At 36.7% G+C, this 15,230-nt stretch overlaps 1 protein-coding gene across 1 annotated transcript in view; it reads right to left on the reverse strand.

The window, feature by feature from the left end:
* The window catches only part of LOC126161827 (regulating synaptic membrane exocytosis protein 2), a 1,269,779-nt gene that overhangs the window by 266,121 nt on the left and 988,428 nt on the right, over nt 1-15,230 (reverse strand). Inside the window, 1 exon segment of the mRNA XM_049917929.1 lies at nt 2,800-3,014. Coding sequence (XP_049773886.1) covers nt 2,800-3,014 — 215 coding nt within the window.

Genomic DNA, 15,230 nt, shown 5'->3' on the forward strand with positions numbered 1-15,230 from the left:
AAAAAAATGTGAAAGATTCATGAAGCATGATTGTAACCCAAATGTGATGGCTGAGTGCCATGTTGCCTGCTACCCTTTCAAGACGAAAGGCAAGAGAAACTATTAGGTGAAAGATATTGAAATGAAATAATGCAATAAAACTAACGATTAGTTCAAATTATAGAGAAAAGTAATAAGCAATAAAAATTAAATGTACCTTATGTCTACTCTTTCTAGAATTTATGAGAAACATGAGCCCTGATGTGTCCTCACTATTTCTTCAATGTTTGGAGATATACTTGAAAGACAAACTCTCATTTCCTTGTCAATAGACTGAAGAGTTCCTCTCCTTTCACATTTAATTGTGGTGAGGGCAGAAAATCCTAATTCGCATAAACATGACGTCAAAACTTGAAGTAAAATGTTCAAAGCCTTTTTAGATATCGACACATATTTTTATTTTTAGAAATCCAAAAGGCATCAAGAGACTTGGTTATGGAAAGAAGGCACAGAATGAGGCGTGTGAAAATAATTTGCACGGCACCTACAGAACGAAGCGTGGTAAGAGGGGAGATGGTTAGGAAAATTTCATGACCAGTGTTAGTCATCCATTGATGCTTGTGCACCAGGTACCGACCAGTGACTAAGATAGTTATATTTTACACACAAAAGTAAAAAGAGTTCACTAAAAGCACATTATTTCCATCAAAAATTGTGAAATTAAGGTAAGGCTGTTGTCATGCAGTTCTAGTGCAAGGAAGGAAGAAAACGGCCTTTGAGCCATTTATTAATTATGAGTGCCCATGAAGCATGCAACTTGCAGTCCATGGTTGCAGTCTTGGACTGCAAGTTTTTTACAACATATCAAATAAGTAGTGTGTTGGACACACTAAACTTGACCATGGATAAAATGTTACATTTATAAATACAGTTACATTCATTATTGAATGAATCAATCACTCCCACAACTGCATATTGTTATGATTGTAGCAATGTGACAATTATCTGACCATTCTGTTTCTCCAAACTACAGCATTCTGCCATCTGAATAAATATTTTTCTCACCCCACTGTGAATTACACTTTCTCTAGAATTCCTTACATTTCTTGGTGGTGTAAGGGATGACCTCGATGGGCCAGCAGTGGCTTTATCATCTCTCCTTATTTTGTAACACCTTTGCCCAGTTCCCAAACAGCCGCTACTGTTAGATAGCTAAGAGTAGCAGCAATGGAAGAGTGAAGACAGTCAGCATAAAATGTTCCAAATACTGTCAACACTAAAGAAGAATAAGCCACCCTTTTTCCTTAACCAAACTGATCTATTCAACAAAACTTAACGAGTCATTCCATATTATACCTGTTGTGAAATGGATAAAATTGAGTAGCTATATGTCCTTTTATATTTGGCCACATTTTTCCCTATAACATTACAGGGTGCACCCATAAATGTTCTAGCGTGCACCAGTGTACCCTGGTGCACACTTTGAAAACCACTGCTGTAGAGTATTATGAGGAGCGTCAGTGTTTGTGACATGAAGCAATGTTAAAATGTATCATACAGTTGTCCACATGATTTTAAAAAATACACAACTTCAACAATGCACATTTCGTATATGAAACCTTTTCAACAGAGAAAACTTTATATTAGTTGCACTGATGTCTACATGTCAGTTAAATCATTCTGCTTTCTCATACATATTTGCATAATACACACAAAGAAGTATTCATGGTGACTCAAATCTTTGTCTGTGTGACTCAACTGCAGATACGTTTATTTTATCCTGGATGAATGGTACATGGTAGCCAGCAGATGATGCTTGAGAAAAGATACGATAAATAGACAAAATTGTAGTCAAATGGGAGAATACTACATGAACAAAAAATTATATTAAAGCATGTGGGAAAATTGATAGTATGAGTACTCTGGAACACATAATAGAAACAATCTTTCAAAAGAAAGACAAGTAAAATACAGAGAAGAACTTTGTCTGATTTGCAGATAACAGTGACTATTACATATGTAAAAATAGTTTTTATTTATGAACACAATAATATTTATGTTTTCAGAATGCTGCTTCTAGCCAAATCATTTCTCATCACCAGACTTATGAACTGAACAGAAAGACAACATATGGTCGTTCTGTGTTGCACACTAATCTGTAAATGGGTATCTGGGATGGTCAGAACCAGTAATCGAAAACAGAAATATGTTTGTGCCTGTAAATAAAAATTATTTTAATTAAAAATTGTGGAGATAACTGAAATACCATAATGGTTTGGATTAGAAAAGTAAACACAGTGTTCATTGTGGTTTCAGTAACAGCTCTACCACATTTAGTACATGTATGACATGCACGGTGATTTTTCAAATGGCAGTTTCAAAAGAAAACATTAACAGAAGTGACACACTGCTTCTTTATGCTGGTCAATATTTTGACATTTCTCTTTGATTGAAGATTGTACACAATGTAACACCTAGTAAATGGTTTGTAATATGAATCTAATATGTACCTGTAGAATGAAGAATAGAAGCACCTTCGGAAAAATAAATTTATAAAAAGTAAAAGATGAAGAAACTGACTTGGCTAGTAAAAATGGTAGAGAAAATCTTGTGGGTTCAGCAGCAATTGTATTGTATTTAATGAATGGTATAATGCACACTGCGATTTTCTGAATGACAAAGTTCTTAAACTGGTGAACGGAATTACAACATAGATTTTTTACTTTGGTTAAGTTGTTGACATTACAATTAAAGAACATTATACACAATATAATACCCAACACATTGTACATAATATAGAAGAACTACATGAATACATACCTGGCAACACCTTCGAGCCAGGCCTAGCCTGCAATCCACGGGCTCGTATAACTTCTACCTCCAGGTAGCCTTTCTGATAGCACATGCTGAGCTGTATGTCCCCCAGTGCTGGTGCTCCTAGCACTTGCCGGCCAACAAGCTGACCTGGACCAAGGCCATCAATGAAATCCGACAGCTGACCACCATCTTGCGCCAGCCTGAAGGAGGGTGACCACCTGTCAGTGGTTGCAGTAACTGTTGTAACATATAATCTGATTTATAAAAGAAAAATGACTCCTATGCCTGTCAGATGTGTTGCACTCATAATCGTTAGATGGAATGTGTTTTAATGAAAAATTTAAAAAAATGCATGTTATTATAATTATCGTTTTTATGTTTTGGTTGAGATTAACTGTTAGGGACTCATACAATTCCTTGCAGTAATCTCCTTGAATTATTTCTACATCAACAAGTTTCACTCTATAGCCCTCAGGATAAAAGTGTTCATAAGAGCAGTTGTAATAAATCACAACAAATGTGACAATGTCACCTGTATATGCTGTAGCAAAAGTATAAGAAAAACATTACTAATGTCTATGATGCAGATGACCAAATCTGTTTGTTGAATAAGTGACTTTTATGTTGGTGGACAAGGTAATAAATATTGATGAATTTATTATGATGATGATACTGGTAAACAGAAGACAAGCAATGGTATGATGACAGCTCTGTATTTACTTTACAGAAGAAGTATTGATCAACAGAAAGACACATAAAAATAGCTGTTGATCAGCTTCCTAAATTTGATCTATTTTATATTGCATATACAAGGCACACATTACACTCTCTCTTCTGATGTTGTAGTTTGTTTGGGTCCCAGTAACACAGTATATACATGGAGCATATGAGCATGCTCTCCAGTGAAGAATAAAAGCTTGGAAGGTTAGCAGTAATGACCATAACTATTTATGCACCAGTCTACTAATCAATATTACTTCTGTGTAGTGTATAGAAACCTGTTCTCAAGCTACTATTGATTAATAATAGGGTTTAAAATACACTACCCATCACAGCAGAATATCTGTTATTAAATGGTTGTTCAGTGATAATTAACCACTTCAGGTACGATAATTTACCACTTACTGCAAGACATCTCTGATGTTTTCGAAAGCAGTAGTCCATTGAAAAATTTACTGATGAAAAAATTGATATCTACTAAACAAAATTGTTAAATCTGAGAAGACAATCTCACTAAAACAAAATAACACTACATATGAAAACTGCATAGAAACTACACTTTATTTTAATCTATTTTATGACTATAACACAAAATTATGTAATAAAGAATGGCAAATCCCATAAACTTTAATAGCAGGAAATAACAGCTCTTCATTTTGTTGCTTGTGGTTCATTTCTGAGACATACACAAAGAAAGAGGATAAATAAATATTGTAGAACTATGAGCAGTAATAATACTAGTACAGTTTTGCAGAATCAAATTTTAATACAGTTTTGCATGAGAAGCTGTAAAATATTACAGTTTAGCTGGAGTTTTCAAATGAGTAAATGTGTCATTATGTGACACAGTTTCCAGAATTGAAATCAAATTTAGATAACTATATTAACATTCACAAACAATATTACATTAAAGACTTTAAGCCACAATACTATTTATAGCTGTATGATGCACTGCATAATTTTCGATAACAGCAAAGGTATATGTTCCCATTCTACTTTACCATTGCGTATTTAACAAGCAACTCCACACATAATAAAATACTAACACTCAGTAACTATTACTGTATGTTAAGAAAATAGAGCTGTTATTTATTCCAAAATGTACAAATTATCACTCACTTTTGGAGCAAAACAGGTAAGTGAATGCACAATATTCAAGCTTGAGAGTTATTGCCATTCCTTGTATTATTATGTACACAGCACAATTTACTTGACAGAAATTTTAAAAAAGTAAAGGTATTTCTGAGAGAGAGGAAGTTGTTTGCACCTGTTAATAATATACTTTGAGAATGACTCAATGATTCAAGTGATTTGGCAATAAGCCACATGAATATGATTCCATTTATTATTACTGACTTTTGGTTCACTTCACATTCAAAGAGAATAATAGGCAAAGGAATACTGGGTTAACATAAAAAATAAAAATTATAAAATGGTTAATTTTAACACCAGCAGGTTACACATTCCCTAACCTCCTTGTATAGGACAGCAATGTCAGCATTCCATTGGTGCCAATTTTAGTATGTGAGGCATGATATGGCCTCTATTTATTTTATACAGTGTTTTTGCTGGGTCATCTCCCATAAATTACATCATTCCATGCAATATATAAGAGGTGTACAATAGTATGTAAAATAGTTTAATAAGAATGTAGGATATATTATTATATGTGATTGATAGTACAGGGTGTGTCAATATATGCAGAATTGTCTGAACTGCCACAAATGATGGTAATAATGTGATAACTGGAACAAAATTTTACAATTCTTAAACAACTGTAATTTTTAAATGTTGGGTTCCTGAAAATCTGAACATGATGTGTGTTGCTGTTTTACCTGGACTGAAATGTGAAATGCAAAACTGCTTATGTTGCTTTAACTTATATGTTACATGTCTAGCTGAAAAGTTTTATTCATCAGTAACATTGTTTCTCCTGAAGCTGTAAGATCATCACATAATAGTAAGAATGTTTCTTGCAATACCTATATTCTGTTGTTACTTGATCTAATTCTTAAATTTATGTACATACTGCATTAACAAAAATGATTAACTAAAATAATTTCAATGGCCTGTATAGTGCAGCTGTAGTATATTAATGGACCTATCATAAAGGAAATTTACTGAAAATGACAGGAAAAAAGAACAGAAAATGATCCATTGCAAATGATGGGTATTCTTCCTAATAGATTCCATTATTTCCAGTATGACACGCACAGCTAAAACAAGTGGCATTTCAAACAAGACTTGGGACAAAAGTAATCACCCTGGAATCCATTTTGAGTACAAGTAAACACTACAGAGTTTCTTGTAACATATGAAAGTGTGTTGTACATGACAGTATTATGAATAGACTCTCGCTACTAACCATATACCAGAGATGTTGAGACACAGACAGGCACAACTAAACATGTAAGCTTTCAGCCAGAAGGCCTTCTTCCAAAATAGACAACATATACATTCATGCAAGCACTGCTAACATGCACATAACCACTGTATCTGGCTGCTGGGGCCAGACTGTGAGCAACTGCACATGATGGGAGAAGTATTCAGGGTGTTGGGGGTAGCTGAGGTAGGGAGGGGGAGGGGGAGGGCGAGGGAGAGACGGGTATGGATGAGGAATGGTAAAGTACTGTTTGTGTGAGCATACGCAGATGGGGTGGACAGAGGGTAGCGCAGCTAGGTGCAGTCAGGAGGTTAGACAGCAGAAAAGGGGATGGCGGTGTGGGGGGTGGGGCGTGGGGGGTGGGGGGGAGTAAAAAGACTGTGGGTGCATTGTGGAAAAGAAGGCTGTGGAGTGGGAATAGGGTAGGGAATAGGTGCGTGATGGACAAGGCCTAACAAAGGTTGAGGCAAGGACGGTTACAGGAATGTAGGGTATACTGCAGGGATGGTTACCATCAGGGCAGTTCAGAAAAGCTGGTATTGGTAGGAAGGTTGCAGATGGCACAGATTGTGAAGCATTCACTACAATGAAGAATGCTGCTTTGGGCAGCGTGCTCAGTAACACGGTGGTCCAAGTCTTTCTTTGCCACAATTAGTTGGTGGCCACTAATGTCAACAGAGAGCTTGTTGGTTGTCATACCCATGTAGAGTAATGCACAATGGTTGCAGCTTAGCTTGTAGATCACAAGACTGGTTTAACAGGTAGCCCTGTATTTGATGGGACAGGTGATATTTGTGACTGGACTGGAGCAGGTCATGGTGGGAGAATGTATGGGACAGGTCTTGCATATAGGTCCATTACAGGGATATGAGCCATGATGCAAGGGGATGGGAGAAGGGATCATATAAGGATGGATGAGGATATTGTGTAGGTTCATTGGGAAGCTGAATACCAGTGAGTGTGGGGCAGGGATGATAATGCATACAACATATCTCATTTCAGGGCATGACAAGAGATAGTTGAAACCATGACAGAGAATGTGATTCAATTGCTCCAGTCCTGGGTGGTACTGAGTCATGAGGGGAATGCTCCTCTGTGGCTGGACAGTGCGACTTTGGGAAGTGGTGGATGACTGGAGAGATAAGGCATGGGAGATCTGGTTCAGTACCATGCTGGGAGGGTAATTATGGTTTTTGAAAGCTTCAGTCAGACCCTTGGTATATTTCAAGATGGACTGCTCATAATTAGAGATGCGGCAGCCAGGGGTGGCTTTGCTGTATGCAAGGCACTTCTTGGCATGGAATGGGTGGCAGTTGTTGAGGTATTGCTCATGGTACATAGGTTTAATATGGACAGAAGTACTGATGTTGCCATCTTTAAGGTGTAGGTTAGCATCAAAGTAGGTGGCTTGTTGGGTTGAGGAGGGCCAGGTGAAGTGAATACGATAGACGTTTTGAGGTTCTGGAGAATGTGGGTATGGTGTCCACACCCTTAATCCAGATCCAGATGATGTCATCACTGAATCTGAACAAACCTCCTTTTTTGAAGTTGACCTGCACTTCAAAGATCAGTATTTCCTTGCATATCAAACCCATCAACCAACAGCAATACCTCCACTTTCACAACTCTTACCCATACCATACCAAGAGGTCCCTTCCATTCAGCCTAGCCACCCATGGCCATCACATCTGTAATGATGGGAGTAGTCCCTCTTGAAATATACCAAGTGACTCACTTAGGCGTTCACAGCCTGTTATTACCCTCACAACCTCGTACAGAAACAGATCTCCTGTACCTTATCTCTCCAGTCACCCACCACCTGCCAAAGTCCCACTGTGCAGCCACAGAGGAACTTGACGCAGTACCACCCAGGACTGGAGAACTGAATCACATTCTCTGCCATGGTTTTGACTAACTCTTGTTATGCCCTGAAATGAGAAATGTCCTGTGCTCTATCCTCCCTGCCCTCACCCAGGGTATTCAGCCACCCAGTGAACCTACACAATATCCTCATCCATCCCTATATGACGCCTTCTCCCAGCTCCTTCCCCCAGGGCTCATATCCCTGTTATAGACCCAGATGCAAAACCTGTCCCATACATCCTCCCACAATCACTTACTCCAGTCCAGTCACTAGCCTCACCTATCACATAAAAGGGAGGGCTATCTGTGAAATCAGTCATGTGATACACAAGCTAAACTGCAACCACTATACTTCATTCTATGGGAGTCTGACAACCAACAAGCTGTCTATCTGCATGAAAGGCCACCAACAAACTGTGGTCAAGAACACCTGGAACACCCAGTTTCTGAGCACACTGACCAACACAACACTGTTCATTTTAATGACTGATTCACCATATGTGCCATACGGAACCTTCCCTTGAATGCCAGCTTTTCTTAACTGTGCTGATGGGAACTCTTGCTGCAATATATCCTACATTTTTGTAACCCTCCTGGCTCAACCTTTCTCAGACATTGTGTCACACTCACCCATTCCCTTCCCTGTTCCTACTCCCTTTCTATTCCATAAGCACGCCCATGGTCTTTTTTATCACCCTCCTCCCCCCTCTCCCCCGCTCCCATCCTCACTGCTGTCTAACCTCCCGAATGCACCTAGCTGCCCTGTCCCACCCTCTGCCCATCTCATCCATGTATGCTCCCACAAACAGCATTTTCCCATTCCCCACCGTACCTTGTTCTTCTTCCCTCTCCCCCTCTCTGCCTCAGCTACCCTCACAACCTAGACTGCTTCTCCCATCACGCACAGCTGCTCGCAGTCAGGCCCAGCAGACAGAGACAGTGGTCACTTGTGTGTGAGCTGTGTTTGTGTGAACATGTGTGCATATGTTGCCCATTTCTGGCTAAAAGCTTGGATGTGCTAATAGTCGTTTTGTTGTACCTGTCTGCGAGTCAGCATCACCAGTGTATGGTGAGTAGCAATCCATTCTTTACATAATACTGTCATTATCCAATCCTGAATTTTCTGTTGTTAGTAAATCTTTCTAATGTTTTTTTTTAAAAAAATTATGTGCTTTAGCTTCTTACACTTTAAGAAAAATGTATTTCTTTCAGTTAAAGTAGTACTTGGCAAAAATATTAACCACATACAGCAAACTGGGACATATGGGAGAGGTAAATAGGGATAATGAAGAATACTAATTTGGCTATAAGAACATATAATCAAAATAATAATTTGATTAATATTTTAGCTTTATCACCTCTACTAAGATACTAAACAGAGTGTTACTATTGATAGCAGAATTACATGTATGTATCTGAGACAAGTGGGTTGGTTCAGTTAGAAGCATCTGATCTAATGCAGAAAACCAAATTTTGAGAAAAAAGTAATTCTTTAGTCCTAATTTACTTTCACTGCAATATAACTGGTTCAGAATCTCTTGCTATCATTTCTGCCCACAATAAAAGTGAGATATAAATGGATAAATAGAAGCTCATGATTACAGAGCCCATAGTGAAAAAAATTATATAGAGTTGGGGAGAAAAAGTAGAACAGGGTACAGACAAGCATCAAAACTAGCTAAGGGAACAATACGTGATTCTAAATCTAAGATGTTGCATGAAGGGCAAAAAAGACAATGGTATGTAATAGATGTGACTGATCTATTTTTCTATTTGTGTTTTGCCTATTAATCTATTGTATGTGCCCTTTCCTCTTTACTGCCCTCCACCATTTGTAATTGTGATTTGCAAAAGTACAGGATCCATGTTGCTGTTAATAATCTACTCTTCCTATGCTTCACTTCCATGAGTAAATTTTGTGGACTTCATCCATGAGTAAGCAAAAACTTGTTATTTTCAGGAATATAGAGTCAAGAATTCACTTCAGTGCTAAAACAAGGAACTATTTTCTGATATTTAAAATCACAAAGCTGTGTAGGTCTACAACCAAAAGAATTGTCACATGTAGTAATACACAAAATGTTTCGCTCATAGTATTTCTTTCAATTATGAAAATGAGCAACCACCCCCAGTTCCATAGCCCTTTTCGAGATTTTGTGTATTATTTGTATATGTAAATCTTCTGCAGTCATCTACATATTTATTCTATCCCCAAAGCGTGATGAGCACCATTATGGTGACCAATGTAATATGGGCAATCTCACATCCTGACAAGCAATCACTGCTCATTTTTCTGTGTTGTCATGATACACACTAAACTAATATTTAAGATGAATGTGTAGAAACAGATTATGCAGTATTTGTCAAAAGGTAAGACTTCAAGATCTGTCTCAGTAAAACAGCAATTTGTGTTCATTCTCCTTGCCCCTGTATCTCTGAACAATGCAGCTGAAAACTTGGTATATAATTTGACAGTGGTTCATATCATTACCTTGTATCGATCATTGCTGTAATTATCTAATCTCCCCCCCCCCCCCCCCCCCTTATCTACACCCACTCTGTCCTCCCAATGTGCTATTCATCACTAGCAACTACAGTTTCTTCTTTTCATTCTTTGTGTCTTTTCTCTATTATGACTTCTGTTGTGACCTTTCACTCTCTTCATCTTTTGCTCTTTTCTTTGGCTCATGTAATCTCAGATTTCAGTCCCTTCTCCTTGTCTTTGATTTGTCAACTGCCTTTTCAGTTATTTCAAATTTCTCATATTTTCCAATTTTGTCTGTTGATAATATTTTATTGTTGATTTCCCCTCACCTGCAGTGACATAGGATCTTACATGGCTTTCTTAATTAATTTATGGTTAATGCCATATCCTGCAACCCTTTTCTCTTAACTGTCTGATGAAGAAATTTCTGGTTCTATGTGTTTTGTCTGAGGCTGTCTACTACATAGAATTACTTTTTAGCTTAATTTATTGTAGTTTCCCTGTAAAAATCCTTTTTGGGTCATAACTTATTAATAAATGAAAGGGGCTTGTCACAATATAGTAGTTAATTTTCTTCATTTATTAGAAGGAACCAACAGTGTTTAAGTCTTGTGATTGGTGTAGGAAAAACATATTAATTTTTATAAATCTTATTCCATTTTATCTAGAATGAATAACAACATGCTACTTAATGGATACTGAAGGTTTCCACTATGTACTATTTATTACATTCTAATATCATAAAAGACTTACATTTTTAAGTCATTCAACTGTTTACGAAAAATATGAGCAACATAAGGTTCCAGGTGTCTCAGCTGGCATTCAGATAAGTATGACATAATTATACAATACTCTTCTTCTTTACTAACAAATTTTTAATAGTCTTCCTCACATGGCATGTTGTTGTGCTCTTCAGTCTGAGACTGGTTTGATGTAACCCTCCATGCTACTCTATCCTATCATCTCCAAATAACTACTGCAACTTATATGTTTTTGAACCTGCTTACTATATTCCCATCTCTTGGTTTCCCTCTGCAATCCACCCTCCCCACACACGCACACTAACCTTCCAATACTAAATTGGTGATTCCTTGATGTATCAGAAAATGTTCTATCTGTTGATCCCTTCTTTTAGTCAAGTTAGGCCACAAATTTCTCTTTTCCTGAGTTCTTCTTAGTACCTCCTCATTAGTTACATGATCTACCCATTCAATTTCAGCATTCTTCTGCAGCATCACATTTCAAAAGCTTCTACTCTCTTCTCGTCACAACTGTTTATCATCCACATTCCACTTACATACAAGTCTACCCTCAAGACAAATACCTTCAGAACACTAAACCTATATTCTGTGTTAACAACTTCCTTACCTTCAGAAACGTTTTTCTTGCCATTGCCAGTCTACATTTTACACCCTCTCTACTTTGGCCATCATCAGTTATTTCACTGTCCAGACAGCAAAACTCATTTACTACTTTTAGTGTCTCATTTCCTAATCCAATTCCCTCAGCGTTGCTTTATTTATTCTGACTACATTCCATTTCACTTGTTTTAGTTTTGTTGATGTTCTTTTTATATTCTCCCTCCAAGACAGTGTCCAGTCCAATGCACCACAGCATTATGCTTACTACCTGAGCCCCATCTTATTCTGTTACTCGCTCCTGTGAACGGGAACGCGTTATGCAGGTCTTGGAGTCACTTGTGTCCATTTATAAAAGTTTTTACTGAGTTTAACAAAGGTGATGTTGGCTGGATATATTCAACGATGCCCTTCGGCTACACTGACTGAGAAATACCAAATTAAAATAACCTGAAGATGCCTAAGTAAGGTGAAATGCGTAGTTGAAAAATAAAAAACTAAAATTGCAACCAAGACTGTTTTTAACCAATACTGTTAAGCACTGGTTTGCTGTATGCCACATATGGATTGGAAGAACTATGATACTTCCACTATGGTGCAACATTTGCATGCAATGGGGAAAGGTCAAAAATTGGGTATATGGGTACTGCTTGCTCTAAGCCAAAATCAAAAAATCAGTGGGTGCATCTCTGCTTGCCCATCATCAATTGTCTCATGAACAACACTGAGCATTTCTATCCTGTATCACTACTGGCGACAAGAAATTGTGTCTTTAGGCTAACATAAGGAAAAGAAAGGTACAATTGAGCACAAACAAAGCAGCAACTCCACACACAAAGACCTGTGTGCATCCAGAAAGATAATGTTACGCATCTGGTGGAACATCAATGGTGTGGTGTACTACAATTTTCTTCACCGAGGTGGGTTTGTAAGTCATTCTGCACCCACCTTATACACCTCATCTCACACACTAAAATTTTCACATTATTTACTTGCTATCAAAGAACCTTCAACAAACTTCGTTTCCAGATGAAAATGCGCTCCAAACAAGGCTCAACAAGTTCTTTGCCTTAGAACCACGTGATTCTACAGTGGAAGAATCAGAAAGCTATCCCTGCATTGGCAGACTGTTGTAAATATTGAAGGTGGGTATATGTTACTGATGACTAAAGTTTCTGTTATGTGTACCCACTGCCTTAGTTAAACTTATGGGAAACTGCTACAAACTTACACGCCAACCTAATACTTCATACTTTCTCTGAAAATATATTTTATAGAGAAAATTTGTTGCACAACAGTTTTTTTCCTTCTTGGGTGGTCCATCTAAGATCCATGTGCCAATTTGAGTTTCTTATTCATTACTCTCTTATTTTCTTCACGTACTGTTCCATGTGTCCAGCATAATTTTTCTTCTTATCTTCTGAGCATTTCATACCAGTTTTCTTCACTTTTCCACCATGGAATCCTTCCATGTTCAATACTATTTCCCAAAATACTACTACCAGTTGTTTTTTCAGTTTTTATATTTTTTTCTAGATAATTTTTTCTTCATGGGTCCAACTTTATGTAGACTTCTTACCCCACAAATATTTGAAGATCTTTTTAGTTAACCTACTGTCTTTGATTTGTTATAAATGTCCTAAAAATACCAGTCTCCTTTTTTCTAATTACTTATGACATGTTATCTATATTTTGATTAATTTCATCATTACTAAGTAATTTCCAACTTCCCATATTTTTTGTGGGCCTGATATGTTCCTAATGATTTGATTTTCTAGTATTTCCAATTTATCTAAATTATAATTTAATGCTAGACATTTACTTGGATATAAACACTCTGATTTTGCTAATTCCTTATTTATGCAGGCATTTTTTTGTGGAAATAGGCTTTGGTTATACCATGTAGCCTTCCCGTTTTATGTATCTTTTCCTCTATAGCAGCTTTTTCCAAACCACTCTACTGAATTATCACCCCAAGATATTTAAACTTTTCACTTTGGCCAATGTCTAGTATCAGAAATTTCAGTGCATTTTTAATGTTTGTAAAAAATTTGGTTTCCTCTGCAGAAGTTCTTAAATCTGTTCTGTTGGCTATTATTCTAAAACATGAATTTGTGCTATAGCAGATGTTAGAAATTCAGAAAGTATAGCAAACTAATCTGAAAATGAAAGATAATGTATTCCATCAATATTGTTCCATATTTCAAATCTTACTGATGAAATCTTATATTCAATCAGTTTTTTATTACAAATTCTCTCTATTTTTTTCTAATAGAACACAATTATAAATAATTTGTGACAGGCCATCACCCTTCCATATACCTGTGTTTATTTCAAAAGACTGAAGTATATCTCCCATAAATTTCACTTCAGCTACTGTGTCTGTAAATGTTTCATGAGTTAGATTTGCTAATTTAGACTTAACAAAAAATTCTCAACTTATTTTATTTATTGTTTGTCTGTCAACAGGATTGATCTGTAATATAGCCACACATATGTCTATTAATTAAGTAGATAAAGTTTGAGCAATGTATTCAAAATTGAGAAAAATTTTTGCCAAGTAATAGCTAGTCTTTCTTATGGGCTCTGAATCTGTTATAGGCGTATCGTTATCCTCAGGAGTAAGTTCTTTTAGATATAACACCATTAAAGGTTTTAATGGTTATATTAATCCAATTCCTAATGTAAAGGTCGCTGCTGTTATGTATCTATATTTCCACGCACGCATGTGCATTACCATCAGCAATGCTCGGTACACAGCTGCTCTCTGTGTTTAGTTCCGGTGCAGCTCTCGTGGTCTATCGACCTCGTCTGCGCAGTGGGGCCTGCTGTAGATTTATGACTGGTTACTATGGTGCCACAGTTTTATACTTGACATGGCCAAACTTTAGCATGCAATAGTTTAGTGTCACTGGCTTTTGAAGAAGGCCAAATTATTTTGGCTGAAACCTGGGTAAAGATTGGTTTCTATTTGCAACTGAGGCTGATGTATAACATTTTCAATTATCACATTTGCTCACAGGGCTGCACTATGTTAAAAATTCCAAGTTTGCTATTTTGATTTATGAAACAGATGCTTGGAATTTGGAATCCCTTCAGTCTGTCCTTAAATGTCTGATAAAAATCATGGGTGTTATTTTTTGAAAAATTTGTCTCAATTTGTGCAGGTTCTTCATGTCAAAACTCCCTTTAGTTCTTCTAATTAACCTTGCTGTTTAAACTGATCACAGTATTCAATTTTTCTTGAGCATTTCCATTTATTCTATTTTTTGTCACTGTTAAAGCATCTTCATACTCCTCATTTCACCATATTTTCTTTTTGATTGTTCCATATTTTTTCTGTGCAGTATTATTAATTCTTTGGATAAGTCTCATGAGTTAGCATGTTTAGCTATTTTAATGTTGTCTTGATATTTCTGAACTGATTCTTTTCCTGCAGTTTGTCTGTGTGTATTATATTTTATAAGTTTTCTTAATTTTTGTTTTATTTTATTTGGTAGGAGTTTAAGCTTCATTTTAGAGAGGTAATGATCAGAAGCAAATTCACCATACCTTATTATTTACATATTCATAAATTCATCAGTACTTTTTTGAGAAACAGCTACGTGATCTAATTAAAATTCTC

Source organism: Schistocerca cancellata, chromosome 2 (genome assembly GCF_023864275.1).
Source record: "Schistocerca cancellata isolate TAMUIC-IGC-003103 chromosome 2, iqSchCanc2.1, whole genome shotgun sequence".
In the NCBI taxonomy this organism is placed as follows: domain Eukaryota; kingdom Metazoa; phylum Arthropoda; class Insecta; order Orthoptera; family Acrididae; genus Schistocerca; species Schistocerca cancellata.